Here is a 25,364-nt window from a genome sequence, read left to right on the forward strand (position 1 = left end):
CTTCCCTTCAACCATTCAGTTCTTGAACCAACTGGCAAAACCCTAATCACCACTACAGTTTAGCAACACTATGACCGCTTTGCACTAAGATGGACATTTTTTGTTTTAATTGTGTTCTTTCTTGTAAAAGTTGTTTATAATTTGTTTTTCTTGTGAATGCTGCTTATCTGATGCTATGTGCCTGTGATGCTGCTGCAAGTAAGTTTTTCATTGCACTTGTGCACACATGGACTTGTGCAGATGACAATAAATTCAACTTTGACTTTGACATCAGAGAAACTCAGTTTCTAGCAGTGGATCTGATAATCAAGACTGAAGTTTAACTGGGTGTCCAGTGTAATACTACCTGAATAGTCATAGCACTCAATTTGAATATCTGTTTGATTCCATTCATTCTGAACAGGCTCAATGGAACTAAGTAGAAGGAGATGAGTATAACTGATGGTCATTCAGTGCCAGTGACGAAGACCCAATTTCACCCTTGTATTATTTCCAGTCAATGTGGAGCAGGAAGGACTTCCACAGTGATCTAATTATGTCACCTATTCAAAGGCATCACAGACACCATGAGCCAAACATCTTCCTTCTGTACTCTATGATCCTGTAACAAGGACGAATAATCTAAGGCAAATGTTATCCTAATGAACTTCTGCAAGTCCATTATACTTTTGAAAGAGACATTTAATCATTTCTACTTGCAAAATCAAAACTGCTTTTAATTCTACATCTAAACTTTAAAGACAGTCTACATCCATCTTTAACTTTGTCCCTTCATTAAAAGGTTTAATATGGATGGTTGAGGATGTAAGCAGCGATGTGGTTGGTTGCCAGCATGGTCTCTTCACATGTTTCCTTGATCAGGGACTCAGGCAACAGGAAGCCATGCGTGCCCGTGTCACGGAGTTCAAAGATGAATGTGTATTTGATGCCAAGATCATAGGCCCAGTCAGCTGAAGTTCCAGCTGCTATATCTAATGGGGAAGACATATTTAAGTATCATTATGGCTAATTTAATGAACATATTGTATAACATAAAACATAGTCAGACAAGAATGGGCTTTCTGGCCCCTTTAGACTGGTTAAGATGTTTCTGGTATTGGGCCGGATCTCTTCCTGGCCCAGAAATGAAGTTTGAATCGGATTATACTTCAGTGACATGTCGTTGGTGAACTATTAGCAGACGCCAGGTAGTCACACCAGCCTGGGCTTAGTCACCTGTTGGGACAGGTCTGAGGGGATGTCTTGCCTGGAGAACGGAAGGAGCAGGAAGTCCATGTGAGACCCATAAAGAGGAGCCCAGTGTGTGGCCTTGCTTTTTTGCATTAAACTTCAGAATAAAAGTCTAACTGGCCTCTGGTTGTGTAACCAATCATCAGGAACCCTCTCCCAAGTTATTTTATCTGATCTTAGCCTTCTGCTCCTCTTCCCCCTCATGTATTATCCCTTTAAACATACAACATTCACCCTGAAATATTTAATGTGATAGCAAATGCCATTTTCTAGCCACTAGTTATTCCTCTTAAAGAATCTTGAACAATTGAGGGCCAAGAACCGGTGTATGAGGTACTCCACTAGTTACACTCCTCCAGTCTGAAAAGGACCCAGTTATTCCAACTCTGTTTTGTATGTGACAGCCAGTTTTCAAGCCATGCTAAGACACTTGCCCCAATGCCTTGGGCTTTCAATTTATGCAGCAGCCTTTTATGTGGCACCTTGTCAAATACCTGATCAGTGAAAATCCCTTTCAATGTAAATCAATTCTGATGTTTTATTGATCAGCCCACTGCTGGCAATAAGTTGAAGTGGAGTTGACTGGCTCATCACATCTGGGACAGTTGTGGCCAGACACAAAGGAAAGCAACATGTTGCTCTCCACCCTGCCACCCCCACACCCCCCCCCCCCCCCCCGCATAGTTCTCTCTCACCTATATGGCAGCCTTTTTGATCATTGAAATGTGACTATCTGACTCACTTCCCAGCATTCAGCACAGCAATGATTGGCAGCTCTGATCTCTGAGCTCCTGACAGGAAGCACAACAAGCTCCCATTTGCAGGAGCAATCACCAATAGATGAGGATGTAGAAAGGCTCTTCTATTACGCCACGGTGGAATGTTGTTACTTTTGATGTAATTTTGCCCAATCTTGCCAATTCTTTAGGGAGAACCAAGCTGGACATTAGTTCTGTACACAGTACTTTAGCAAACCAAGAGATGTTTGAGAGGTCTCAAAAAAAGTAGCTGCTTCCTCAGACAAGAGGGTGTAGAAGTAGCAACTTCTCCATAAGGGATTGACCATTTAGGACTCAGATTAATAACCATGTTCAAAAGACATTTGGATAACTACATGGATAGGAGGGGTTTAGAGGGATATGGGCCAAATGCAGGCAAATGGGACTAGCATCATTGGCACTAGGTCCGGCATGGACAAGTTGGGCCAAAAGGCCTATTTCCATGCTGCTTTACCCTCTGACTCTATAAGGAGAAATTCTTTTCCCAAGAGGACTATAAATCTTTGGGATTTGCTATCACAGACAACTCCAGTTCCTCTGTTGTCAAAGCTGAGGTCAATGATTCCATGCTGTATGGCTCTATGATCCATATAATGGGATGCTTACATATTGTCTTTGCACCACTACCATATTTGTAGTCAGTTCCATGAAGGCTTCTCAATTCCGCAACCGCATTCCGAGCTAGGGCATTCTGAAATAAAATCACCAAGAAATAACCTGGTTATCAGAAATGTCAAATTGAAAGACAAGAGGGGATGTCTTATGAGGGAGGTGTTACGGACTCAGTGAAAGTCCCTTTAAGATAGAGAATGTGTGTGTGGGGCGCTTATGTCAATAGAAGATAAAGGGCATAATGACGTTGAAGAAGTTAGAAGAAGGAGAGAGAGAGAGAGAAGGGAGAGAGACACCAGCCTGCTAGTTTTCTCTATCGATGGATGAGAAACAATAACTGTGTCTGCCACTGAAATCCATGTATGGAAGTTGGAAGTAATCCGGTGGAGTTCACTTTGTTGCTGACCTGTAGAAGGAAACAGGTATTTGTGTGTGTGGACGACCACGATTCGGATGCTTTTCGGGGTGAGGAAGTCACTACCGAGTAAACACTGAAGTGTCGTTTGGGTTCCATCGTGGAACATTTGGATTTCGTATGTACTCTCTCTCTGTTTTTCTACATCTACGTCTTATCTTCTGACAACGGTGGTTGTTGAAGAAGCCCTTGCTCATGTTTCACCTTATGGCTTGCGGAACTGAACTTTACGAACTATTCCTGAACTGGGAGTTCTGGACTTTGCCACACACACACACGAAGAGTTTAGTTTTTGGGGTTAACGTTCAAGGTTTAACATTTTTGAATTCTAACATACTAACATTTTTACTTTTATTTTACGTATTATCATAAGTAGTGATTAATAAAATAGTTTTTAACACTGAATCATGCTCAGTGTGTTTCTTTTGTTGCTGGTTCGTGACAATGGGTTGAGCAAGCTAGGGTTTTTTCTCTTTGGAGAGAAGGAGGATGAGAGGTGACTTGATAGAGGTGTACAAGATGATAAGGGGCATAGATCGAGTGGACAGTCAGAGACGTTTTCCCAGGGTGACAATGGCTAACACGAGGGGACGTAATTTTAAGGTGATTGGAGGAAGGTAGAAGGGGGATGTCACGGGTAAGTTTTTTTTACACAGAGAGTGGTGGGTACATGGAACGCACTGCCTGCAGAGGTTGTGGGGGCAGATACATTACGGACATTTAAGAGAATCTTAGATAGACACATGAATGATAGGAAAATAGGAGGCTATTTGGGAGGGAAGGGTTAGATAGATCTTAGCAGGATAAAATGTCGGCACAACATTGTGGGCGGAAGGGCCTGTACTGTGCTGTAGCGGGCTATGTGTCTACCTTCTAACTAGTTGGGCATTGCTCCTCCAAGGTGCCCAGAATCAAGCAGCCTGTCAGGAGAGGCCTGGAGGAGAATCTGGCCCCTGCATTACTACCAGTGTGGCAGTACATTGGATCAATGCACTCACCCTGGCTGCAAACAGTTTTGGTGCTGTGCTCACTCGTTACTGCCATGTCTCTCAGAATAACATGAAACCCATCCATTGCAACAAAGAAAATCGGCAGATTAAATTAACACAGCAAACCATAAACTGATGCATGTTGGCAACAGAAATGACAAAAAACAATAGGAACAAAGTTATGGCATTTTCTTGGATCTTCAGGGTCAGAGCCACACAAATCTATGGAGGCAACAAGACAAGTTGATAACATAAAATATCTTTATTAGTCACATGTACATCAAAACACATAGTGAAATACACCTTTTTGCGTGGAGTGTTCTCGGGGCAGCCCGCAAGTGTCGCCACAATTCCGGCGCTCACATAGCATGCCCATAACCTGTACGTGTCTGGATTGTGGGAGGAAACTGGAGGAAACCCACGCAGACACGGGGAGAACGTACAAACTCCTTACAGACAGTGGCCGGAATTTAACCCAGGTCACTGGCGCTGTAACAGCATTACGCTAACTGCTACTCTACCGTGCCCACCCATATAAAGGCATATGAGACCCTTGGCTTAATAAACAGGAGGTGTGGAACAGAAATGTAGATATGTTCTGGTAAACACTTGCTAATGAACATCAAAAAATCTGCAGCTGCTGGAAACCTGAAATGAAAACAGAAAATGGTGGAAACACTCGGAGGTCAGGCAGCATCTGTGGAAAAGGAAGAGAGTCAACATTTCAGACCTGAGGCACTTTGCCAGAACTGGGAAAGAGGGCAACAAATTTGTTTTCTGTTGCAGAGAGAGTGAGGGAGGAATATCTCTGATTGGGTGAGGCCAGGATTGATGCAGGGATAAGAACATAAGAAATAGGAGCAGGAGGAGGCCATCTGGCCCATCTAGCCTGCTCCACCATTCAATAAGATCATGGCTGATTTGGCCGTGGACTCAGATCCACCTACCTGCCTTTCCCCCATAACCCTGAATTCCTCAACTATGCAAAAATCTATATAACTGTGTCTTAAATATATTTAATGAGGTAGCTTCCACTGCTTCGCTGGGCAGAGAATTCCATAGATTCACCACTCTCTGGGAAAAGCAGCTTGTCCTCCTCTCCATCCTAAATCTATTCCCCTGAATCTTGAGGCTATGTCCCCTAGTTCTGGGTCTCACGTGCCAGTGGAGACAACCTTCCTGCCTCTATCTGATCTATCCCTTCCATAATTTTATATGTTTCTATAAGATCCCTTTTCATCCTTCTGAATTCCAGTGAATAAAATCCAGGCGACTCAATCTCCCCATAGATTCACCCCCTCACCTCCGGAATCGACCTGGTGAACCTCTTCTGCACCGCCTCCAAAGCCAGTATATCTTTTCTCAAGTAAGGAGACCAGAACTGCACGCAGTACTCCAGGTGCGGCCTCACCGGTGCCCTATATGTTTGCAGCATAACCTCTCTGCTCTTAAATTCAATCCCTCTAGCAATTGAAGGCCAACATTCTATCTTGATAACCTGTTGCACCTGCAAACCAACCTTCTGCGATTCATGCACAAGCACTCCCAAGTCCCTCTGCACAACAGCATACTGCAATCTTTCACCATTTAAATAATAATCTGACCTTCTATTTTTCCTTCCAAAGTGGATGACCTCGCATTTACCAACGTTGTGCTCCATCTGCCAGACCCTTGCAGGATAAGCTGTAAATGATTGATAGGTTAATGAGGGGAAATTTAAAAAAAAACAAAAGCTCCTAAATGCAGAGTTGAGTCCATCATTTTCTCTTTTTATCCAGGTTCTAAATGTTGCATTAATGCATCAGATATTTTCTCAAATACACAAGAGATTTCTACATTGGCTTTAAATTCATCAGTAATTCATTTCTGACACACAACAACTTACCAGCTCTTCATGATCAGCTGAAAGTGAATGGTTGTAGCCGTAGGGAAACATAAGGAGTTGGGAGTATGAGTGGATCGAGATATATCCTTTGATGAGTTTACGGTGACTACGGACAAAGTCCGCAATGGCTTTGACTTCCTTTTCAGATTCCACGTATGGCCCACAGTAAACGGGAGAACATGGATGTGTTGAGGAACCATCGGCTGTGGATTAGAAAAGTCATCATCGTGGAGTCACGAAGTCAGACAGCATGGAAACAGGTTCTTCAGCCCACTGGGTCTACACGAACCATCAAGCATCCGTTTACACTTGTTTTCCCGACATTCCCATTAATTTTCCCAGATTCACTCACCTACACCATAGGGTGAATTTAGCAGTAGCCAATTAACCTACCAGCCTGCACATCGTCGACGTGTGGGAGGAAACCGGGCACCCAGAGGAAATTCACTCAGTCACAGGGAGATCATATAAACTCCACACAGACAGCACCAGAGGTCAGGATTGTACTCAGATTGCTGGAGCAACTCTACCAGGTTATTTAACTGCCTCCTTCTTCTTGACCACAACATCTACCCTTTCAACTAAGTGTAGGTCATAGTCAAAGGACTGACCCTCCTAAATCCTATGCCCTTCTTCCCAAGCAGGTGGCAGAGGGAAGAGTGGAAATAGCGACAGAGGCTGGGAGGTGACAGGTGGAGGCGACAGAGGGCTGCAGATGATGGAATCTGATATGGAAGAAAAGTGGAGCATGGCACCAAATAAGGGAGGTGGGGTGGGCAGATGGGAAGAGGAGGGGACCATGTGGGAGGAATTGGTTTATTATTGTCACATGTACCGAGGTACAGTGAAAAACTTGTCTTGCATACCGTTCCTACAGATCAATTCATTACAAAGTGCATCGAGGCAGTACAAGGTAAAACAATAACAGAATGCAGAATAAAGTGTCACAGCTACAGAGAAAGTGCAGTGCAGGCAGACAATAAGGCGCAAGGTCACAATGAGGTAGATTGTGAGATCAAGAGTCCATCTTATCGTATTAGGAAACCATTCAATAGTCTTATAAAAGCAGGATAGAAGCTGTCCTTGAGCCTGGTGGTACGTGCCTTCAGGCTTTTATACCCTTTGCCTGATGGCAGGGGGGAGAAGAGAGAATGTCTGAGTTGGGTGGGAGAACATAAAATATAGGACAGCACAGGAACAGGTCCTTCAGCCCACAATGTTATGCTGAACTAATTAATCTAGTAATTAAATGCCTAACTAAACTAATCCCTTCTGCCTTCACAATGTCCATATCCCTCCATTCTCTGCACATTCATGTGCCTATCTTAACAGCCTTTTAAATGCCTCTGTCGTATTTACCTCCATCACCACCCACCACTCTGTGTAAAAGAACTTACCCTGCACATCTCCTGGAGCGGCTGTCCGTCCCTCAGCTGCTTTCTGGCTGAGTTCATCTGACATTTCAGGGATTTTTTTTTTGGAAAATGCAGGTCTGCACTTGAGCCAGGGGCAAGTTCTGTCTGGGGTAGGGGTGGGGTTTGGACGCTACGTCAGGAATCGCAGAAGGAATGGTTTCTAAACGTTCTGCAGAATCCAACTGGAATTCCAGCCCACAGGAGAGAAGGTTGATCATCTGGAACAACTCCGAAGTCCGTGAGGACAGAAGGGCACATTGGGAGAGTGACCATGAATCTAGGGGAGGTTCTAGGGGACTGATGTGGGGAGGAAAGTTCTGACAGTTGTGGTAGAAGGTTCCATTGGTAGTGGGAAAGGGCAGAAGGTAGGTGGGGATCAGGGGCAACTGAGGAGTGGTTCACCAGTAACCATGTTGGACCTGAATGAAACTCTCCGATCTCCCCACTATCCAAGGGGACCCTCTCTTGTAGATTCAGGCTTTCCGTTGGTTGAGTTTCCCCAGAGCTGGGAAACCCCCTCTAACCCGGCCCAAGAACAGAATGTTTATGACCTCACCAACGCCAATAAATCAACAACCCTCATTCATCCAATGACTGGCAACCTACCCCTCATCCATCATCGCTAAAACTGTTTTCTAATGGCCTCTAGATCAGCTCAGCATTGACTCCCTCATATTTGAGAGCTAAAATTCAGCCATTGGTGTTCGGTTGCAAATTGACAGGGTGGGACCGAGAGACCAGGAAACTAAACAACACAAGAGGAATATTGGATGATAAAGGCAGCATCTATCATCAAGGATCCCCACCTCTTCTCACTGCTACCATCAGGTAGGAGGAACAGAAGTCTGAAGTCCTACGCCACCGGGTTCAGGAACAGCTACTTTCCTACAGCCATCAGGTTCTTGAACTGACCTGCACAACCCTAACCCTACCTCAGCAATGGAACACTCTGGACCACCTCTTGCACTACTGTGGACTTGTCTCTGATTGCGCTCTTCTACTTTGCACTAAGGTCTTGATTTTGCAGTCTTTCTTACTCTCTCTCTTTGCACTGTCTTGTATAAAATATGCATAATTTATGTAGAATATATGTTCTGTGTGTTGTCTGTACCTACGTGTCTGTAATGCTGCTGCAAGCAAGTTTTCCATTGTACCTGTACCTCACCGTACGTCTGCACACGACAATAAACTCGACTTGACTTAAACGTGATCTTACCCGGAGGAGATAGATGCTTCTTCCCTCATAGCTCTTTCCAATTTCGAACCGAGAAATTAGACTTGGGTTTTCTTCTGCTATTTTGGCAGTCCAGGCTTCAATCTACAATTGATTATCAAAACTTTACTGATTCTGGATATACTTTTATTAGTTAGGATGTGTTGGCCTGATAAAGAAGATTTTGGTATTGAGCAAGACATTGAAGGTGCAGGTTGATGATTCCAGAAGGATGTTTGTATTACCTACAGAACAGGTACTGATGACTGATGGACTGACCACCACATCATCTCCTCTGGTATCTGTATTACCCTGGTCCAAAGCAACAACCGCCATGGAAACATCGTGGAAGAAAATCGGCATTCAAGGTCTCAAGGACCCTGAAAAGAGAGATATTTTCAGCCAGTACCTCACGACCCACAATCAACAAGTACAGCAGAGGGTCCACAGTGTCTGGACTGCCCTGACGTCCACCATAACTAGCACCCGTGATGAGATTCTTGGCTTCTCTATTAGAAAACACCAGGACAGCTTTGCTGAGCATGGCAAGAAGATCCAGGAGCTAGCTAACCTCAAATGCAAAGCGTCCTTGTCTTCACCAGACCTCAAGAGAGTAGAAACAGGTCTCCGGGCACCTGAAAGCCAAGATATGACAGGAAACCCATGACTTAATGAACACCAGGTTACTTTGATTTTGGATAGCACAGTGCTGAAAAGGAGAGCTATGTGACTCAATCTCTTGACATTTAAACTTCCTGTGATGCACCATGATCTTTACAAGCTGTGTTTCCACTGGTGGCAAAAAGATGTGGGTTCCAAAATCACATCACATACTTGAGCATATAATCCAGGCTGACACTCCAGTGCAGGACCAAGAGATGGCTGCACTGTTGGAGGTGCTTTGTTTTGGTAAAGTAACTTGATGCAAAAGAACCAAAAGAAATATTCTTAGAGAATCAGAGAATTTTCCCAGTGTCCTGATCAGTGTTTATCCATCAATCAATGAACAGATGACCTGCATACTTCCCAGAGAGGTGTTATATGAAGCTGCTGCATATTAATTTTTTGTGACATTCTTGCATTTTTTGATTTAGTGCATGGAATGCCTTGCTAAAGGCAGTATATAAATACCAGTTTGTGCTATTAAACTGATCAGTTAGATTGCATGCATGTCACTTAAAGGGATGTGCAGTGGCTTATATAAAGCACGGTTAACATTAGATTCAGCTCAGATTGACAGAATTAGATAGATTTCGGGGAAAAAAGCATGATTGTTAACAGGCACTAATAGTATCAGGAAGTGTTAATAAACCCCAGCAGTTCCTGCTAATGTCCATTTTCCTTCCAGATCTTTTCTATTGTTAGGGAGTTCAGCAGGTTTCTGACCAGAGGTAGTGAATGGAGATCCCGTACAGATTGAATCAAATAGCAGGACCGTTTGAGAGGCTGAATAGTCTACTATTACTGCTATGCTTTTATGGCTACCAGCAGTCCTACACCAGATTGTGCACCATGTGAAACAATACTGCCTAAACGTTCATTTTACCTGTTCCCAATTATGATAATTTTCATAACTGTAGGTCTCTTCTGATGACTTCTGATCAAGCTGATCCGCAATCAAGATTTGCAGTTTTTCATTTAATACCCTGCAGAACACAAAGAATTGTTTTGTTTCCAACAGAATGGAAGGGATTAAACAATGATAAAACTTGATGAATGTTTAGAAGGAATCTGAAACTGACTCATATTTTAACGCAGTCTTCTCCAGCTGACTTAGAACTTCGGAAACCCACTCTCCAGGAACCCGGATGTCCACACTCGAGTTTATAGTCACCAGGTCTACCCAAGTTGGTATCCAGAAATCAACCTACATGCACATAAAGGACTCAATTAATTCTTTAGTTTACCTGCACTCACTTAAGCTTCAGCTGGCAACAAGAAATAATACCTGCTCAGTTTGAGACACGTTCTTTAAGTACTGAAGGTGTTGTTCATTTTCAGGTCTCAGACGCAAAACTTTATCCCTTTCAAAACAAAAGTAAAGTTATGTTTAGTTTGTCTGGTAGAATTCCCCAGCTCTGCAGCACATGCAGGGATGTTCCTTACCCGGAGTGCAGTCCAACGGGAAATGCTTCCGAAATCATGGCAACAAGCCCTAGAAACAGAAGTCCTTCCATCATTTACCTCAAATTACTAGTGACACCCAAATAGATGGGACAGAGATATGTACCTTGTATAGCATCCCAGCCCAAACTACCAACAGGTCATTCGTGCGTAAAGCACACTTTTCTGGTTTAATCCTGAAATTTGCATGACGCAGATGCCTGGCGATAGTCCACTCATTTATTATATACTGTAGGTGGACTCACTTATCAACTTGGAAGCTATCTGCTGATTGTCTGCAGCCACTCCTAAGATTGAGAGGGGATTAGAGATGTCTGTGTAAACTGGGCTATCACCTTTCTCTTTTAAATCACTGCACTCCAACCCTAGATGTCACTGCGCTGAAATCTTTTAAACCCACCAACTTTACCAGGGTGATACTGACCGTACTCAAACTGTGGTACCTGCTTCCATGCTGGAGACACTCTGGGCAAAGAATGCTCAGCACAATGGCGCAGCTGGTAGAGTGGCTGCCTCGTGGCTCCTGTAATCCAGTTTCAATCCTGACCTCCGGTGTTGTCCCCAGAAGCAGCTCCTCCAAACAGGGAGCTGGGAACCATGGGAAAATTAGCCAAGCTGACCTCTGACTAGTATAAGGTCCAAATTCCCAAATCTAGCTGGGCCAGACATTCAGTCTCAGCTCACAGGTAAGAATATACAATGGCAAGAATAGGTGCCAGTGACCACAGTGCAGGTCCATTGGATATTTAATGTAAGTGTCGGTCCAGGGTAAGAGAAACAATAGAGAGGCAGACTGAATGCAGCCTAGGTTTTCCGCCCCTACCTCATTTGGAGGTCTGCATTCAAGGCTTCCCCCAAACTCATCATCCTTCAGACTAGCAGTGGCACCCCCATCTCGCCATCCAGTTGATCAGGTCGGGAGAAGTTTTTGGAAGGTTACAACAGGGGTATAAGTACCCTGCCCCCCAGTCAGAAAACACCGCCCTCGTGGTCAGCAATGAAGAACCTTGACAGCGAGGACCACAGCCAGCGAAGGTCTATCTGAGGTCTCCGAACAAGGCACGAGCACCACCTGAGGTAGGAGGCCAAACCTTATGAAGAGCAGAGAACTCTGGACACCAGGAGCCCAGCAAAGACACCCACGACCAGCCCGAAGCATAATGGATAGGTTAGGGACACGGACAGTTAGTTAGAGCCGAACTGTTGCATGATTAGCCATGTGTTTGTGTGTGTGTTCAAGTTTATTGTCATAGGCATACATATCCAGGGTAGAAATGCCATGAAAATAAGCTTTTTGCAGCAGCAGCACAGTACATTGCAAACATGACAAACATAAATTAGACGTAACTTACACAACAAAATAATAATAAACATAACGACATTAGTGCAAGTTGAGGGAAATGTAATCTGAGGTAGAATAAGGTTGGTTAAAGAACCTGATGGCAGTGGGGAAGAAGCTGTTGTTGAACCTTGAGGTGTGGGTCTTCAGGCTCCTGTACCTCCTGCCTGATGGCAGCAATGAGAAGAGGGCACGGCCCAGACGGTGGGGTCCCTGATGATGGATGTCGTCTTCCTGAGACATCACCTCTCGTAGATGTCCTTGATTGCAGGGAGAGCTATACCCGTAACAGAACTGGCTGAGTCCCACCACTCTCTGTAGCCTCTTGCATTCCTGTGCATTGGAGTTACCATACCAGGCCATGATGCAACCAGTTAGAATGTGTGTGTGTGTGCGTGCGTGCGTGTGCGCGTGCATTGTGTGTGTGGATGTCTGCGTGTGCATGTGTGTATGCATTTGCATGTGTGTGTCAGTGCACTCGTGCATGTGTGTATGTGTGCGCGTGCACATGTGTATGTGTGTGGGTGTGCATGCACATGTAGTAGGGCAGACACGGTAGTGTAGCGGTTAGCGTAATGCTATTACTGCGCCAGTGACCCAGGTTCAACTCCCGCCACTGTCTGTAAGCAGTTTGTATGTTCTCCCTGTGTCTGCATGGGTTTCCTTCGGGTGCTTCGGTTTCCTCCCACATTCCAAAGGCACATGGGTTAGGAAGTTGTGGGCATGCTAATTTGGCACTAGATGCATGGCGACACTTGCGGGCTGTCCCCCAGAATGCTCTACACAAAAGCTGCATTTCACTGTGTGTTTCGATGTACATGTGACTAATAAAGATATCTTACATGCGTGTGAGTTTGTGAGTGCGTGTGTGTGTGTGTGTGTGTGTGTGTGTGTGTGTGTGTGTGTGTGTGTGTGTGAATGAAGCTGAGATTGTACTGGGATCCAATTTGTGTCCTTTTGTTTGCCTCGAAAGCATAAATCACCAGGGGTAAACGAACTTAAAGGGATATTGATGGAAATGCCCAGAACCCACAGGAGCAGCAGTGTGGAGTTTGCACGTTCTACCTGTGGCTGCGTGGATTTCTTCTGGATACTCTGGTTTCCTCCCACATCCCAAAGATGTGCAGGTCGCTAGGTTAATTGGCTGCTATAAGTTGCCCCTAGTGTGTAGATGAGTGGTAGAATCTGGGAGGGGGCAGTTGATGAGAACGTGGGGAGAACAGGTTACAGGAAAATTAGTGGGGGATGGGATTGCTCTGTGGGCCAGCATCAACCCAATGGGGCGAAATGCCTCCTTCTATGTCGTATGGAAATATGGTGTCACTTTCCAACAAGCTCCACCCCACAGATCCCACTGCCAATGATTGGGTCACTTTAAGGGGTAGGGGGGAGGAGGAGGAGGAGGAGGAGGAGCAGACATCAGCATTTCCCATTCTTTTCCAATGAAAACCTTACTTGCTCACACTCACTGAAGCTCACACTCACTAAAGCTCACACTCACTGAAGCTCACACTCACTAAAGCTCACTCTCACTGAAGCTCACACTCACTAAAACACACACCCTCATCTGCCTCCCCCCAACCCCAATTCCAGATCAACACCTAGTGGTGCTATAAGGAGCAGGGACCATCCCAAGGATTCCCAGGGACTGAGAGAAGCCCGTTGATTAGGGCAACAAGCGTGCCAAGCATATTTTATTTTTATTAATTTGTAAACTTTCTAATTAAATTATCTCCAGTATTATTAAGGCCTCCAAGACCCTGCATAACCTTTGGCATTGCCTTGAAGTGATTGGAGGCAATAATATTTATAACAAAAACATCACAAGGACCTTCACTTGGTGTGAACTAATGTCCACACATTTTAGTGTGTGTGTGCATGTGTTGTGTGTGTGTGCGTGTGTGTGTATGTATGTAAGGGTATGTGTACATGTGTGTGTGTTTATGAGCATATGTGTATGTGTGTGTGTGTTTATGTGTGTATATGTGTGTGTGAGAATATGTATGTGTGTAAGGGTATGTGTTCATGTGTGTGTTTGTGAGTGTGTGTGTGTGTGCATGTGTGTTACTTGGCCCAGATGGTGCTTAACTTGGCCCATGTCTTAAACCCGCCCACTTCCCCCCCCCCCCCACTAACCAGCAGGCCCAATGCCATGGCCATCTTTCAGCCACTAGGCCTCAGGTGGTGGATCCGAAGGCACCTGACCACCTTTTTACATTTGCTTGATATAAATGAATTAAGAACAATAATATTAATTAAAACATAGACAGAAACACAGTAAGCTACTTACCTTTTCCATTCAGGTCAGTGACCTCATTCAAATGAGCACAGCCACACCAGACAGGCCAGCAGCTGAGGGGCCAGGTGTGAAGTGCATCTGGCCCTCAGTTCAGTGAACCAGGGTTCTATGCAGAGTGGCAGTTCTGACATGGTGGCATGTGCCAATTGTGATTAACCTGCATTCCTATCAATACTACACATGTGTGCAAATTTTCTTCACAACATATTATCTGGTATCGTAGACACCTAAAAGAAGTTTATTTTAAGGATTGTCTATTATCTTCATTCCGTTACCTGAGGTCCATCTGTTTTCCCGCAGAGTTGGTGTTTCAGTTTGCTGGATGACGCAGCTTCTCCAGAGTCAGACTGGGCTAGGCTGAGGGGGCCTCAAGGTTCACTGCTGACTCTGCACTTAGTGATAGGGTCTCCTGCCCCAAGGACACCAGCCAGTAACAGAGTCAGCAGTGGCAATACAAACAACAAAGGTCACACCTCCAGAGTTTTAATGCAACTCATATTTATTAATTGATTTATTAATAGGCAGGCATGGTAGTGTAGCAGTTAACATAACGCTATTTCAGCGCCAGTGACCCGGGTTCAATTCCGGCCACTGTCTGTAAGGAGTTTATACATTCTCCCTGTGACTGCGTGGCTTTCCTCTGGGTGCTCCAGTTTCCTCCCACATTCCAAAAACATACAGGTTAGGAAGATGTGGACATATTATGTTGGCGCTGGAAGCGTGGCGACACTTGCGGGCTGCCCCCAGAACACTCTACGCAAAAAGATGTATTTCACTGTGTGTTTCGATGTACATGTGACTAATAAAGATCTCTTATCGTAATCATATGGAGAGCTCTCCTGAGGAACGGTCCTCAGCTTGCTGTTTGCAAAGGATGGAAATGCAATTGTTATGTGTGGGTACTGGATTCAGAGACCTTGTGTCTGGTGTCTCACTATTCAGTGGGCTGTGTTTGCTTTGCTTGAAGCTTGCTTTAGCAGGATCCACAGGAAGGGGTGTTGTCTTGTAATTCTTATAGATAGGTGCATCACCCTGCTATAAGAACATAATAATGTCTCAGGCATTATCTCCCACATTCAAATGCTTCTTCAACACTGCACTTTATTATAGAATCTATGAACCAGGCCTCACCCTTAACACTTCAATAATCCGCTTATTGTTGCTCTGCCAAGGGTAACAGTTTCTCACTCTATTCTGAATCTGGTTCAAAAATGAATGACTGCCAAAATTCTATCTCCATTATAAATATGACAGATCATGTTCCTGGTTAAAATTCAGGATATCATTTTTCATCCACCTTAGAATTTTGTGTTTTTTCTCCCCAGCCCTTCCCTTTCGTTCACCCTTTGTGTTTCTCATGCCTCCCCCCCCCCCCTCTTTTAATCCACATGCACTCAGAAAGATATAACAGAGCGGCTTGTCCCACTGACATGGTTATTTGATATCCCTCATGCCCTGTGTGTTGTCTTTGTCACAGGTTTGTGGGCTCAAGTCCTGCACCAGAGATCTGAGGGAGTGCAGCACCCTGGCAGGTCAAGGCTTGTCTACTCTCAGTGACATAAAAGTCACTTTGGTTTTACTTCAAAGAGGAATGGGCAGTTCCTCTTGAAACAGTTGCTCCTGAACTATTGGATGTGTTAATCATTGCAACATTGCTGCTTCTGGGAACTTGTTATATGCAAATTGTTATAAGTTTTCCCATGTGACAACAGTAATTTTACTTCTATAGTAATCTGTTCGTGATAGAGTGATCTGAGGTGTTGAAAGGTGCTGGATAAATCCAAGTCAATTCTTCTTTCTTGAGAGAACCCCTGTAGACTGCCCAAGAGGCCACTTTACCTACTTTGGTAAGGTCAGTGCCGAAGGGCATGGGTAGCATTAGTGTCAGACTCACTGTAAACATGTTGAATCCCTTATTCAAAATCAGAAAATGCTGGAAACACTCAACAGGTCAAGAAGCATCTTTAGAAAGAGAAATAGCATTTAAGGTTGGATTCTCTTCATGAGAACTGGGAATGAGGGGAAATGTTAGTTTTAAGTTGTACAGGAAATGGGAAGAGGTATGGATAGGAAATTAAAACTCTTTTTCCCATTGAAAAACACGATGATGCTGGAGGAACTCAGCAGGCCAGGCAGCATCCGTGGAGAAAAGCAGGCGGTCAACATTTCAGGTCAGGACCCTTCTTCGGGACTTAAGACAGGAAAAGGGGAAGCCCAATATATACCTGTATATTTGCCTCCTATATAATGGGCTTCCCCTTTTCCTATCTTGAGTCCTGACGAAGAGTCCTGACCCAAAACGTTGACCGCCTGCTTTTCTCCACGGATGCTGCCTGGCCTGCTGAGTTCCTCCAGCATCATCATGTTTTTCATCTAGATTCCAGCATCTGCAGTCCTTTGTTTCTCTATTTTTCCCGTTTCTGACTTTGTCTTGAAACGTTATTTCTGTTGATGGCAACACACAAAGCGTTGACGTCTCAGGTCGAGACCCTTCATCTGGGTCCAGACGAAGGTTCTCGACCTGAAACATTGACTGTCCATTTCCCTCCACAGATGCTGCCTGACCCTCTGAGTTCCTACAGTGCTTTGTGTGTTACTCCAGCTTCTTGTGCCTCTGTCATTGTTTCTGTTGATACTGCCTGACCTGCTGAGTGTTTACAGTATTTTCTAATTTCGTTTCAGATTTCCTACAACTGTGGTTTTTCGTTTCATTTTAGAGAATTACTGATGTCAGGAAGAGCAGTGCAAGAGCTCACTCCATTGTCCATTCAAAAGTCACCTTAGGCTGTTTTAACGTACAGACTAGGTCGAGAGGGTTGAGAGCTTCAAGTTCCTGGGACTGAACATAACCAACAGCCTGTCCTGGTCCAACCACGTAGACGCCATGGCCAAGAAAGCTCACCAGCACCTCTACTTCCTCAGGAGGCTAAAGAAATTCGGTTTGTCCCCTTTGACACTCACCAACTTTTATCGATACACAGAATGCATCCTATCTGGATGCATCACGGCTTGGTAAGGCAACTGCTCTGCCCAGGACCGCAAGAAACTGCAGAGAGTTGTGGACACAGCCCAGCACATCACAGAAACCAGTCTCCCCTCCTCAGACCTCTCGCTGCCTTGGCAAAGCAGCCAGCATAATCAAAGACCCCACCCACCCAGGTCATTCTCTCTTCTCTCCTCTCCTCTTACATCAGGTAGAAGATACAGGAGTCTGAGGGCACATACCACCAGGCTTAAGGACAGCTTCCTTCCCACTGTGATAAAACTATTGAACGGTTCCCTTATAGGATGAGATGGACTCTGACCTCACGATCTACCTTGTTGTGACCTTGCACGTTATTGCACTGCACTTTCTCTGTAGCTGTAACACTTTACTCTGTACTGTTATTGTTTTTACCTGTACTACCTCAATGCACTCTGTACTAACTCAATGCAACTGCACTGTGTAATGAATAGACCTGTACAATCGGTATGCAAGACAAGTTTTTCACGGTACAAGTGACAATGATAAACCAATACCAATACCAATTATGATCTGAACTTCGGATAAGGCTTTCTTTTACTGGTAGCACAAGAACACCAGAAAATAGGAGCAGGCCACTCAGCCCCTCAAGCCTGCCCCACCATTCAATATGATTATGGCTGATCTACCCCAGGCCTCATCTCCTCTTCTGTACCAGATCCCCATAGTACTCAATTCCCCGATCTTTCAAAAATGTATCTACCTCAATGAAATGGTTGATGCAGGTATAATGACAACTTCTGAGAGACAATTGGACAGGTACATGAATAGGAAACGATTAGAAGGATATAGGCCAAACGCAGGTAAGTGGGACCAGTTTGGATGGGCATTTGGTCGGCATGGACCAGTTGGGCCGAAGGGCCTGTTGTCGTGCTGTATTACTCTCAAGCTCTATGACTCCACTTCAAGTACTTCTAATGAATTAAGGAGGCCTGGACCCAGCAGTTCAAGAAAACCAAGGCCAGAAACCTGCCACCAAGCTGCATTTTAAATGCACCTCCCTCAGGTCTCGAGTGGGGTGACCCCCCAGGGAGCAGGAGGCTTGCACTAATCATGGCTCTCATTTTGTTGGTAGCTTTAGGTTCATGGGATGGCATGCTTGGGCAACTCACATACCTTGGCCCAATGACAGCACTGTACAGCTGTATGAACTGGAACAAGATCAGATCCTTTAGTCATACTACCAGCTGCAGTGATGTTAGTGCTGGTGTGTGAGCCTCTACTGTCATTAATATTGACTTGCTCCGGGGCCTCTTTCCCAAGACTAATGCACAGTTTTGGTTGTTGGCTCCTTGCTGGAAGCTTCACTTACATGCAAGAGCCCAGGAGAAAGTGATGAGACATCACACAGATTCAAAACTGAAAATATCCCACCCAGTATGCCTTTCTGAGGCTGGGATTGTGGGGGGTTGGATCTAGGGGCTCAATCAGGGGTTCATGTTGTTGCTTGCGGGGAGAAAATCAGGGACATGGCAACTGGGATTTTGAAAATAAGGTCAGGAATTGGGAAGGATTTAAGAGCAGTATTTGGAATACTGTTTGGGGGAAGGGTGGAAGGATCTTGATCGGAATCGGGTTTAGGATTGTCAGAATCACTGGTTGAGGGTGGATGGTGGGTTGGTGAGTGACTGAGACTGGGAATCGAGCAATCACAGGGTTGGTGTTGGAGGGAGGAAGGCTGGAGATTGGGGGCTGCTGGGGATTAGTCCAAAGGTCGAAGGAAAATAATTGACTTCCCAGCCCGTCTCCCACTCTACTTGGAAGGTCACGTTGCTCAGGAGAGCACAGTGATGGCTAATCCCAGGACAGGTTTCCCTACAATGCTCCAAATGGAACAATGGACAGGGAAAAGCATCCATCTGTATGTAAGGATAACTCATGCCCAGATAAGAACATAGGAAATAGAAACAGAAGAAGGCCATTCGTCCTCTCCTGCCTGCTGTCCTATTCAATAAGATCATGGCTGACCTTTCAAATCTGGGTCTCCTTCCTTCACCATCCCCATATCCTTTGATATCTTAGATATATTACTGTTCAAATTTGCAGGGGAACACAACATAGTTCAGGATGACAATATCATATTGGTCCTCATAAAAAGATGATTTTCAATTGTATGACGCTGTAAAAAAACAGCATCATGCAATTGGATATCCAGGCAACTGTGCCTCGGATCTCTTATATATATATTCAAACAATAACCATATTTTAAAAAGTTTGTAAGCTGTACAATGATTGGGATGATATGTGGTCATGACCTGTGTTGCAGGAATATGAGGTTTACCTTCTTCAAATTCAGCAGATGACTCATGACTGTGTGGCTAGACACAACTCAAACGCCATCTATAAATTCACCGATGACACCACCGTTGTTGGCAGAATCTCAGATGGCGATGAGGAGGGGTACAGGAGTGAGACAGATCGGCTGGTTACGTTGGGCCACAACAACAACCTTGCACTCAACATCAGCAAGACCAAGAAATTGATTGTGGACTTCAGGAAGGGGAAGTCAGGAGGACACACACCAGTCTTCATTCAGGGTTCAGTGGTGGAAAGGGTGAGCAGCTTTAAGTTCCTGGGTGTCAAGGATCTGTCCTAGGCCCAACACACTGATCCAATAAGTTAGCCATGATTGAATGGCAGAGCAGATTTGATGGGCTGAATGGCCTAATTCTGCTCCTATGTCTTACGCTTTCCACTCAGCTTCCCATTGGAGTATAGAACACCTTGCTGCCCAGTTTACTATTTGAAACGACCTCCCAAAACATCTCCATCACTTTCTCCCCCTTCAAAAACTCAGCTCAAGACCCAATGCACTCCCAATGTACAGGATAGCAAGAGGCTCCAGAGGGTTATAGACTCAGCCAACTCCATCACGGACACAACCCTCCCTACCATCGAGGACATCTTCAAGAGGTGGTGCCTCAAGAAGGCTGCATCCATCATTAAGGACCCTCACCATCTGGGACATGCCCTCTTCACGTTACTACATCGGAGAGGAGGTACAGGAGCCTGAAGACCCACACTCAACGTTTCAGGTACAGCTTCTTCCCCTCCGCCATCAGATTCCTGAATGGTCCATGAACCCATGAACACCATCTCGTTATTCCTCTTTTGCACTATTTCTTTATTTTTGTAACTTATAGTAATTTTTATGTCTTTATGTCTTGCACTGTACTGCTGATGCAATACAACAAGTTTCACATCATATTGTCACTGATAATAAACATTCTGATTCTGATTCTGAATCCAATTCTGATTCTAAGATACACAAGCTCACAGCTGACGCACAAGGGTTAAATTGCAGCTCTACTCAGCATCATGTAATTGTTTTAACGCTGGCTTTTAATCCTAAACGGCTAAATTTCAGCTCCACCTTGGGTCATGTGAACTTTTTAACACCGGCTTTCAATCCTAAACAGCTAAATTTCAGCTCCACCTAGGGTCATGTGAACGTTTTAACACTGGCTTTTAAACTATAAGTTAAACAGCTAAATTGCAGCTCCACCCAGGGTCATGTGAATGTTTTAATTCTGGCTTTTAATCCTGTAAATATCAGTAAAAAGACAATTCCCTTCACTAGTATTTAGGACCCTCTTATTCCCGGATGGAAGCCCCAGCTGGAGCAGGTTTATTGGCAAGCCACAACACACCAGGGCAGCGCTTCACTTCACTGGGTCTTCTACTGCAACAGTGGTGTATTTTTCAGATGCTCCTGGGCAGGGGGATAGCATCTGTCTCTGGAGTATTACACATGACATAGGTTTCCCATCCCGACAGAAACAATATTTCAATGGTTAATCTACGTTCAGACTTCCCCAGGAGTCAGTAGAAGCAATAAGTGTTGATTAATCCAAATGCAAGTTACAACTTTTTCTTTTCAATAATGATATCCTGGGAACTTAGTGACTTGAGACATGTCATGTGGTGGGCTTAACAAATTTCGGAGGATCAGGTACATTTGGATCCGTGGTTCCCATTGTTCTGCTGTCCTGGAGATTTCAGGTAGCATCAGCTGTAAGGGGACCCTCACTGGATGGGTTGGGTTTGTTTTCCTTGGAGTGGAGGTGGCTGAGGGGGTACCTGATCAAAGTACACAAAATTATTGGGGGCTTTATTAGATTAAACAGTGAGAAACTTTTCCCCTCAGCAGAGCAATCAAGCAGGTATAGCTTAGGATAAGGTGTGGGACATTTTAGATCAGATTTGATGCAGAATTTCTTTTTGCACCCAGAGGGTGGTTAAAATCTGGAAGGCACTGCCAGAGTGGGTAGGCAAGGCAGATACTCCAAACACATCTAAGAATTTAGAAAGGCACTTGAAACGCTAAGACATATCAAGGAGGTGAAGGTGTTGGTTCTCTTGAAGAGCAGTAAAATGAATAATTCCCAGGCCCTGATGGCATCTATCCCAGGTTATTAAGAGAGGAGATTGCGAGGGCCTTGACAGAGATCTTTGTAACCTCTTTAGCCACAAGTGAGATCCCAGTGGACTGGAGAATTTCCAGTGTTTTTCCTCAGTTTAAGAATGGCAGTAGAGAGTAGCAGATACCATAATACTATTACAGCACCAGCAACCCGGGTTTAATTCCGGCCGCTGTCTGTAAGGAGTTTGTAGGTTCTCCCTGTGACTGCATGGGTTTCCTCCGGGTGCTCCGGTTTCCTCCCACATTCCAAAGACATACAGCTTAGGAAGTCATGGGCATGCTATGTTGGTGCTGGAAGCATGGCGACACTTGCGGGCTGCCCCCAGAACAGTATGCAAAAGATGCATTTCACTGTGTGTCTTGAGATTTACATGGCAAGGTCTTACACAGAGTGGTAGGTGCCTGGAACATGCTGCCAGAGGAAATGGTGAAAGCAGATATGATAGCAATGTTTAAGAGGCATTTGGACAGCACGTGAACAGACAGGGAGTGAAGGGATACACACCATGTTCAGGCAGAGGCATTATGGTCGGCGCAGACTTCGTGCACCAAAGGGCCTGTTCGTGTGCTGGACTGTTCTATGTTCTACGTTAATTGGTGGGATATGGGATTAGTATGGATGGACACTTGATGGTCAAAGGGCCAGTTACCATGCTGTATGACTCTATAACTCTGTTTTCCTACACTCCATGTCTGGATATGTTGCAGGTCCATTGATAGAGATTAATTGCTGAGATTAGTCAACAACTTTAATAACGCTTCCATCATCCAACTATCAGGATAGCAGATGCGATGGTCTTCCACCACCTCATGGTTTCTATATCTCTCTGTTATTTACTTGAATCACTCACTGCAGAAAAGAAGCAAATACAGTTAGAAATTGCTCTACAATCCCTTCAAATCATTCCTGCCTCCCAAACCTCACTTAGATTTGAATCTTTCTCTTTTGAGTCCGACAATTCTCCACTATGGTCCTGAAGTCTCGTCACTTTCCCTTGTGTCATGAACCAGCAACAAAAGAAACACACTGAGCATGATTCAGTGTTAAAAACTATTTTATTAATCACTACTATTGATAATACGTAAAATAAAAGTAAAAATGTTAGTATGTTAGAATTCAAGAATGTTAAACCTCGAACGTTAACCCCAAAACTAAACTCTTCGTGTGTGTGTGTGACAAAGTCCAAAACTCCCAGTTCCTGAATGGTTCTTAAAGTTCAGTTCCGCAAGCCATAAGGTGAAACATGAGCAAGGGCTTCTTCAACAACCACCGTTGTCTGAAGATAAGATGTAGATGTAGAAAAACATAGAGAGAGTACATACGAAATCCAAATGTTCCACGATGGAACCCAAACGACACTTCAGTGTTTACTCGGTAGTGACTTCCTCACCCCGAAAAGCATCCGAACCGTGGTCATCCACATACAAATACCTGTTTCCTTCTACAGGTCAGCAACAAAGTGAACTCCACCGGATTACTTCCAACTTCCATACATGGATTTCAGTGGCAAACACAGTTATTGTTTCTCATCCATCGATAGAGAAAAACAAGCAGGCTGGTGTCTCTCTCCCTTCTCTCTCTCTCTTCTTCTTCTTCTTCAACAACGTCATTACGTCCTTTATCTTCTATTGACGTAAGCACGCCCCACACACACATACACACACACTCTCTATCTTAAAGGGACTTTCACTGAGTCCGTAACACTTGTGCAGAGTGCATCACCATCCTCAGAGTGGAAGTCATGGAGTTATACAGCACAGAAACAGGCCCTTCAGCCCAATTTGTCCATGCCAAACAAGGTGCTTACCGGAGCTTGTCCCATGTGCCTCCATTTGGCCTGTATCCCGCTCAACCTTTCCTATCCATGTACCTGTCTAAATGCCTTTTAAACGTTGTAGTTCTACACGCTTCTACCACTTCATCTGGCAGCACATCCCTTATATCCAGAACCTTCCATGAGAAAAACCTGCCCCTCAAGTCCCCTTTAAATCTCTCCCCTCTCACATTAAACCTATACCCTCTAGTTTTAAGACTCTTCTACCCTGAGACCATCCATTTTATCTGTGCCCCTCATGATTTTATATACTTGTAAGTCCTTTTTAACAAAACACTTGAAGAAGTGTACCACACCCTCATCAGGATCAGATAATCATCAGCATGGATTCTTTTCTGTATTCTGACTCTTTGGTTCCCTCTGGTGTAAACTATTTAAGCGTGTTTTAATGAGTAAAGAGCCACAGAAGATGACAAAATAAATGCAGCTGAAGAAGGCCAGGCAATCCTACTTCATCAGTTCAAAGAGATCCTTGTATTTCTCATTTTAAGAGATAAGAATACAGTAAATAGCAGGACGCTGAGAAGCATTGATGTACAGAGGGATCTTGAGGTGCAAGTCCATAGCTCCCTGAAAGTGGCAAAACACGTAGATGAGATGGTAAAGAAGGCGTGCGGCATGGTGGCTTAGGAAGAGGCCATTCAGCCCACTGAGTCAGCAGCCTGAAGCCCCACACCACCAATCCAAGAACAGCTACTTCCCTTCAACCATTTGGTTCTTGAACCAACCTGCACAACCCTAATCACTACAGTTCAGCAACACTTTCTACTTTGATCATTTTGCACTAAAATGAACTTAGTTTACTGTTGTTCAAATTAATTCTGTTATTTCTTGTAAAAAAATGTGTATAATTTATGTTTCTCTTGTGAATGCAGCCTATCTGATGCTATGAGCCTGCAATGCTGCTCCAAGTAAGTTTTACATTGCACCTGTGCATACATGTACTTGTGCAGATGACAATAAACTTGTCTTTGGTTTGACTTTAAGTCTATGCCAGCTCTTGGAGCAATCCTATCAATCCCATTCCCCCTACTTAAAATTCATGAAAGGTTTGATTGCAGAGGGGAAGATGCAGAGATTTACCAGGATGTTGCTGGGACTGTAACATGTTAAGTAGAAGGGATAATTAGAACATAGAACATAGAACAATTACAGCACAATTCAGGCCCTTCAGCCCACAAAGCTGCGCCGAACATGTCCCTACCCTAGAAATTACTAGGCTTACCCATAGCCCTTTATTTTAGTCAGCTCCATATACCCATCTAACAGTCTCTTGAAAGACCCTATCGTATCAGCCTCCACCACCGTTTCTGGCAGCTAAGGCTCTATTTTGGAGGCTGAGGGAGTACAATTGAGGTAAATAAAGTTATGAGGGACTGAGACAGAATAAAGAGAAAACACCTATTTTCCTTACCAGATGGGTCTAAAACTGGGGAATATAGATGTAAAGTAATTGATAGAAGGATGGGTGCTGAGGGGAAGGTTGGGGAATATGTCTTCTCCATCCAGAGGATGGTAGGGGTCAAAAAGGGTGTTAGAAGCTAAAACACCACCTCTGCTTGGTAGGACAAGGAACCACTGCTGGATTCAGTGCCGATTCCCACAGCAGAGTGGGAGGTCAGGTGTACTGCCCTCTGATCTCCAGCCTGTTCCACATTTCTGCACTGCAGTGGGCGGCCAGGGTATCTGGAACACATGGCCATTTGTACTGCAGCTGGATCTACAGAGCCATCAGTTTACCTGGCCCAGTATGAGCTGTAGGCTTTTCATTCCTCCTGAACTTG

At 44.5% G+C, this 25,364-nt stretch overlaps 1 protein-coding gene across 1 annotated transcript; it reads right to left on the bottom strand.

Moving 5' to 3' along the window:
- Positions 1-408: 408 nt before the first annotated feature.
- On the bottom strand, positions 409-7,371 carry LOC127571893 (carboxypeptidase B-like). The gene is made up of 4 exons (XM_052018641.1): positions 7,308-7,371; positions 5,911-6,113; positions 2,616-2,700; positions 409-971 (listed from the first exon to the last, which is right to left on the bottom strand). The coding sequence occupies exons 1-4, from the start codon at positions 7,369-7,371 to the stop codon at positions 784-786; spliced, it is 540 nt and encodes a 179-aa protein (XP_051874601.1). The 3' UTR covers positions 409-783.
- Positions 7,372-25,364: the final 17,993 nt, after the last annotated feature.

Source organism: Pristis pectinata, chromosome 6, assembly GCF_009764475.1.
Source record: "Pristis pectinata isolate sPriPec2 chromosome 6, sPriPec2.1.pri, whole genome shotgun sequence".
Lineage (NCBI taxonomy): Eukaryota > Metazoa > Chordata > Chondrichthyes > Rhinopristiformes > Pristidae > Pristis > Pristis pectinata.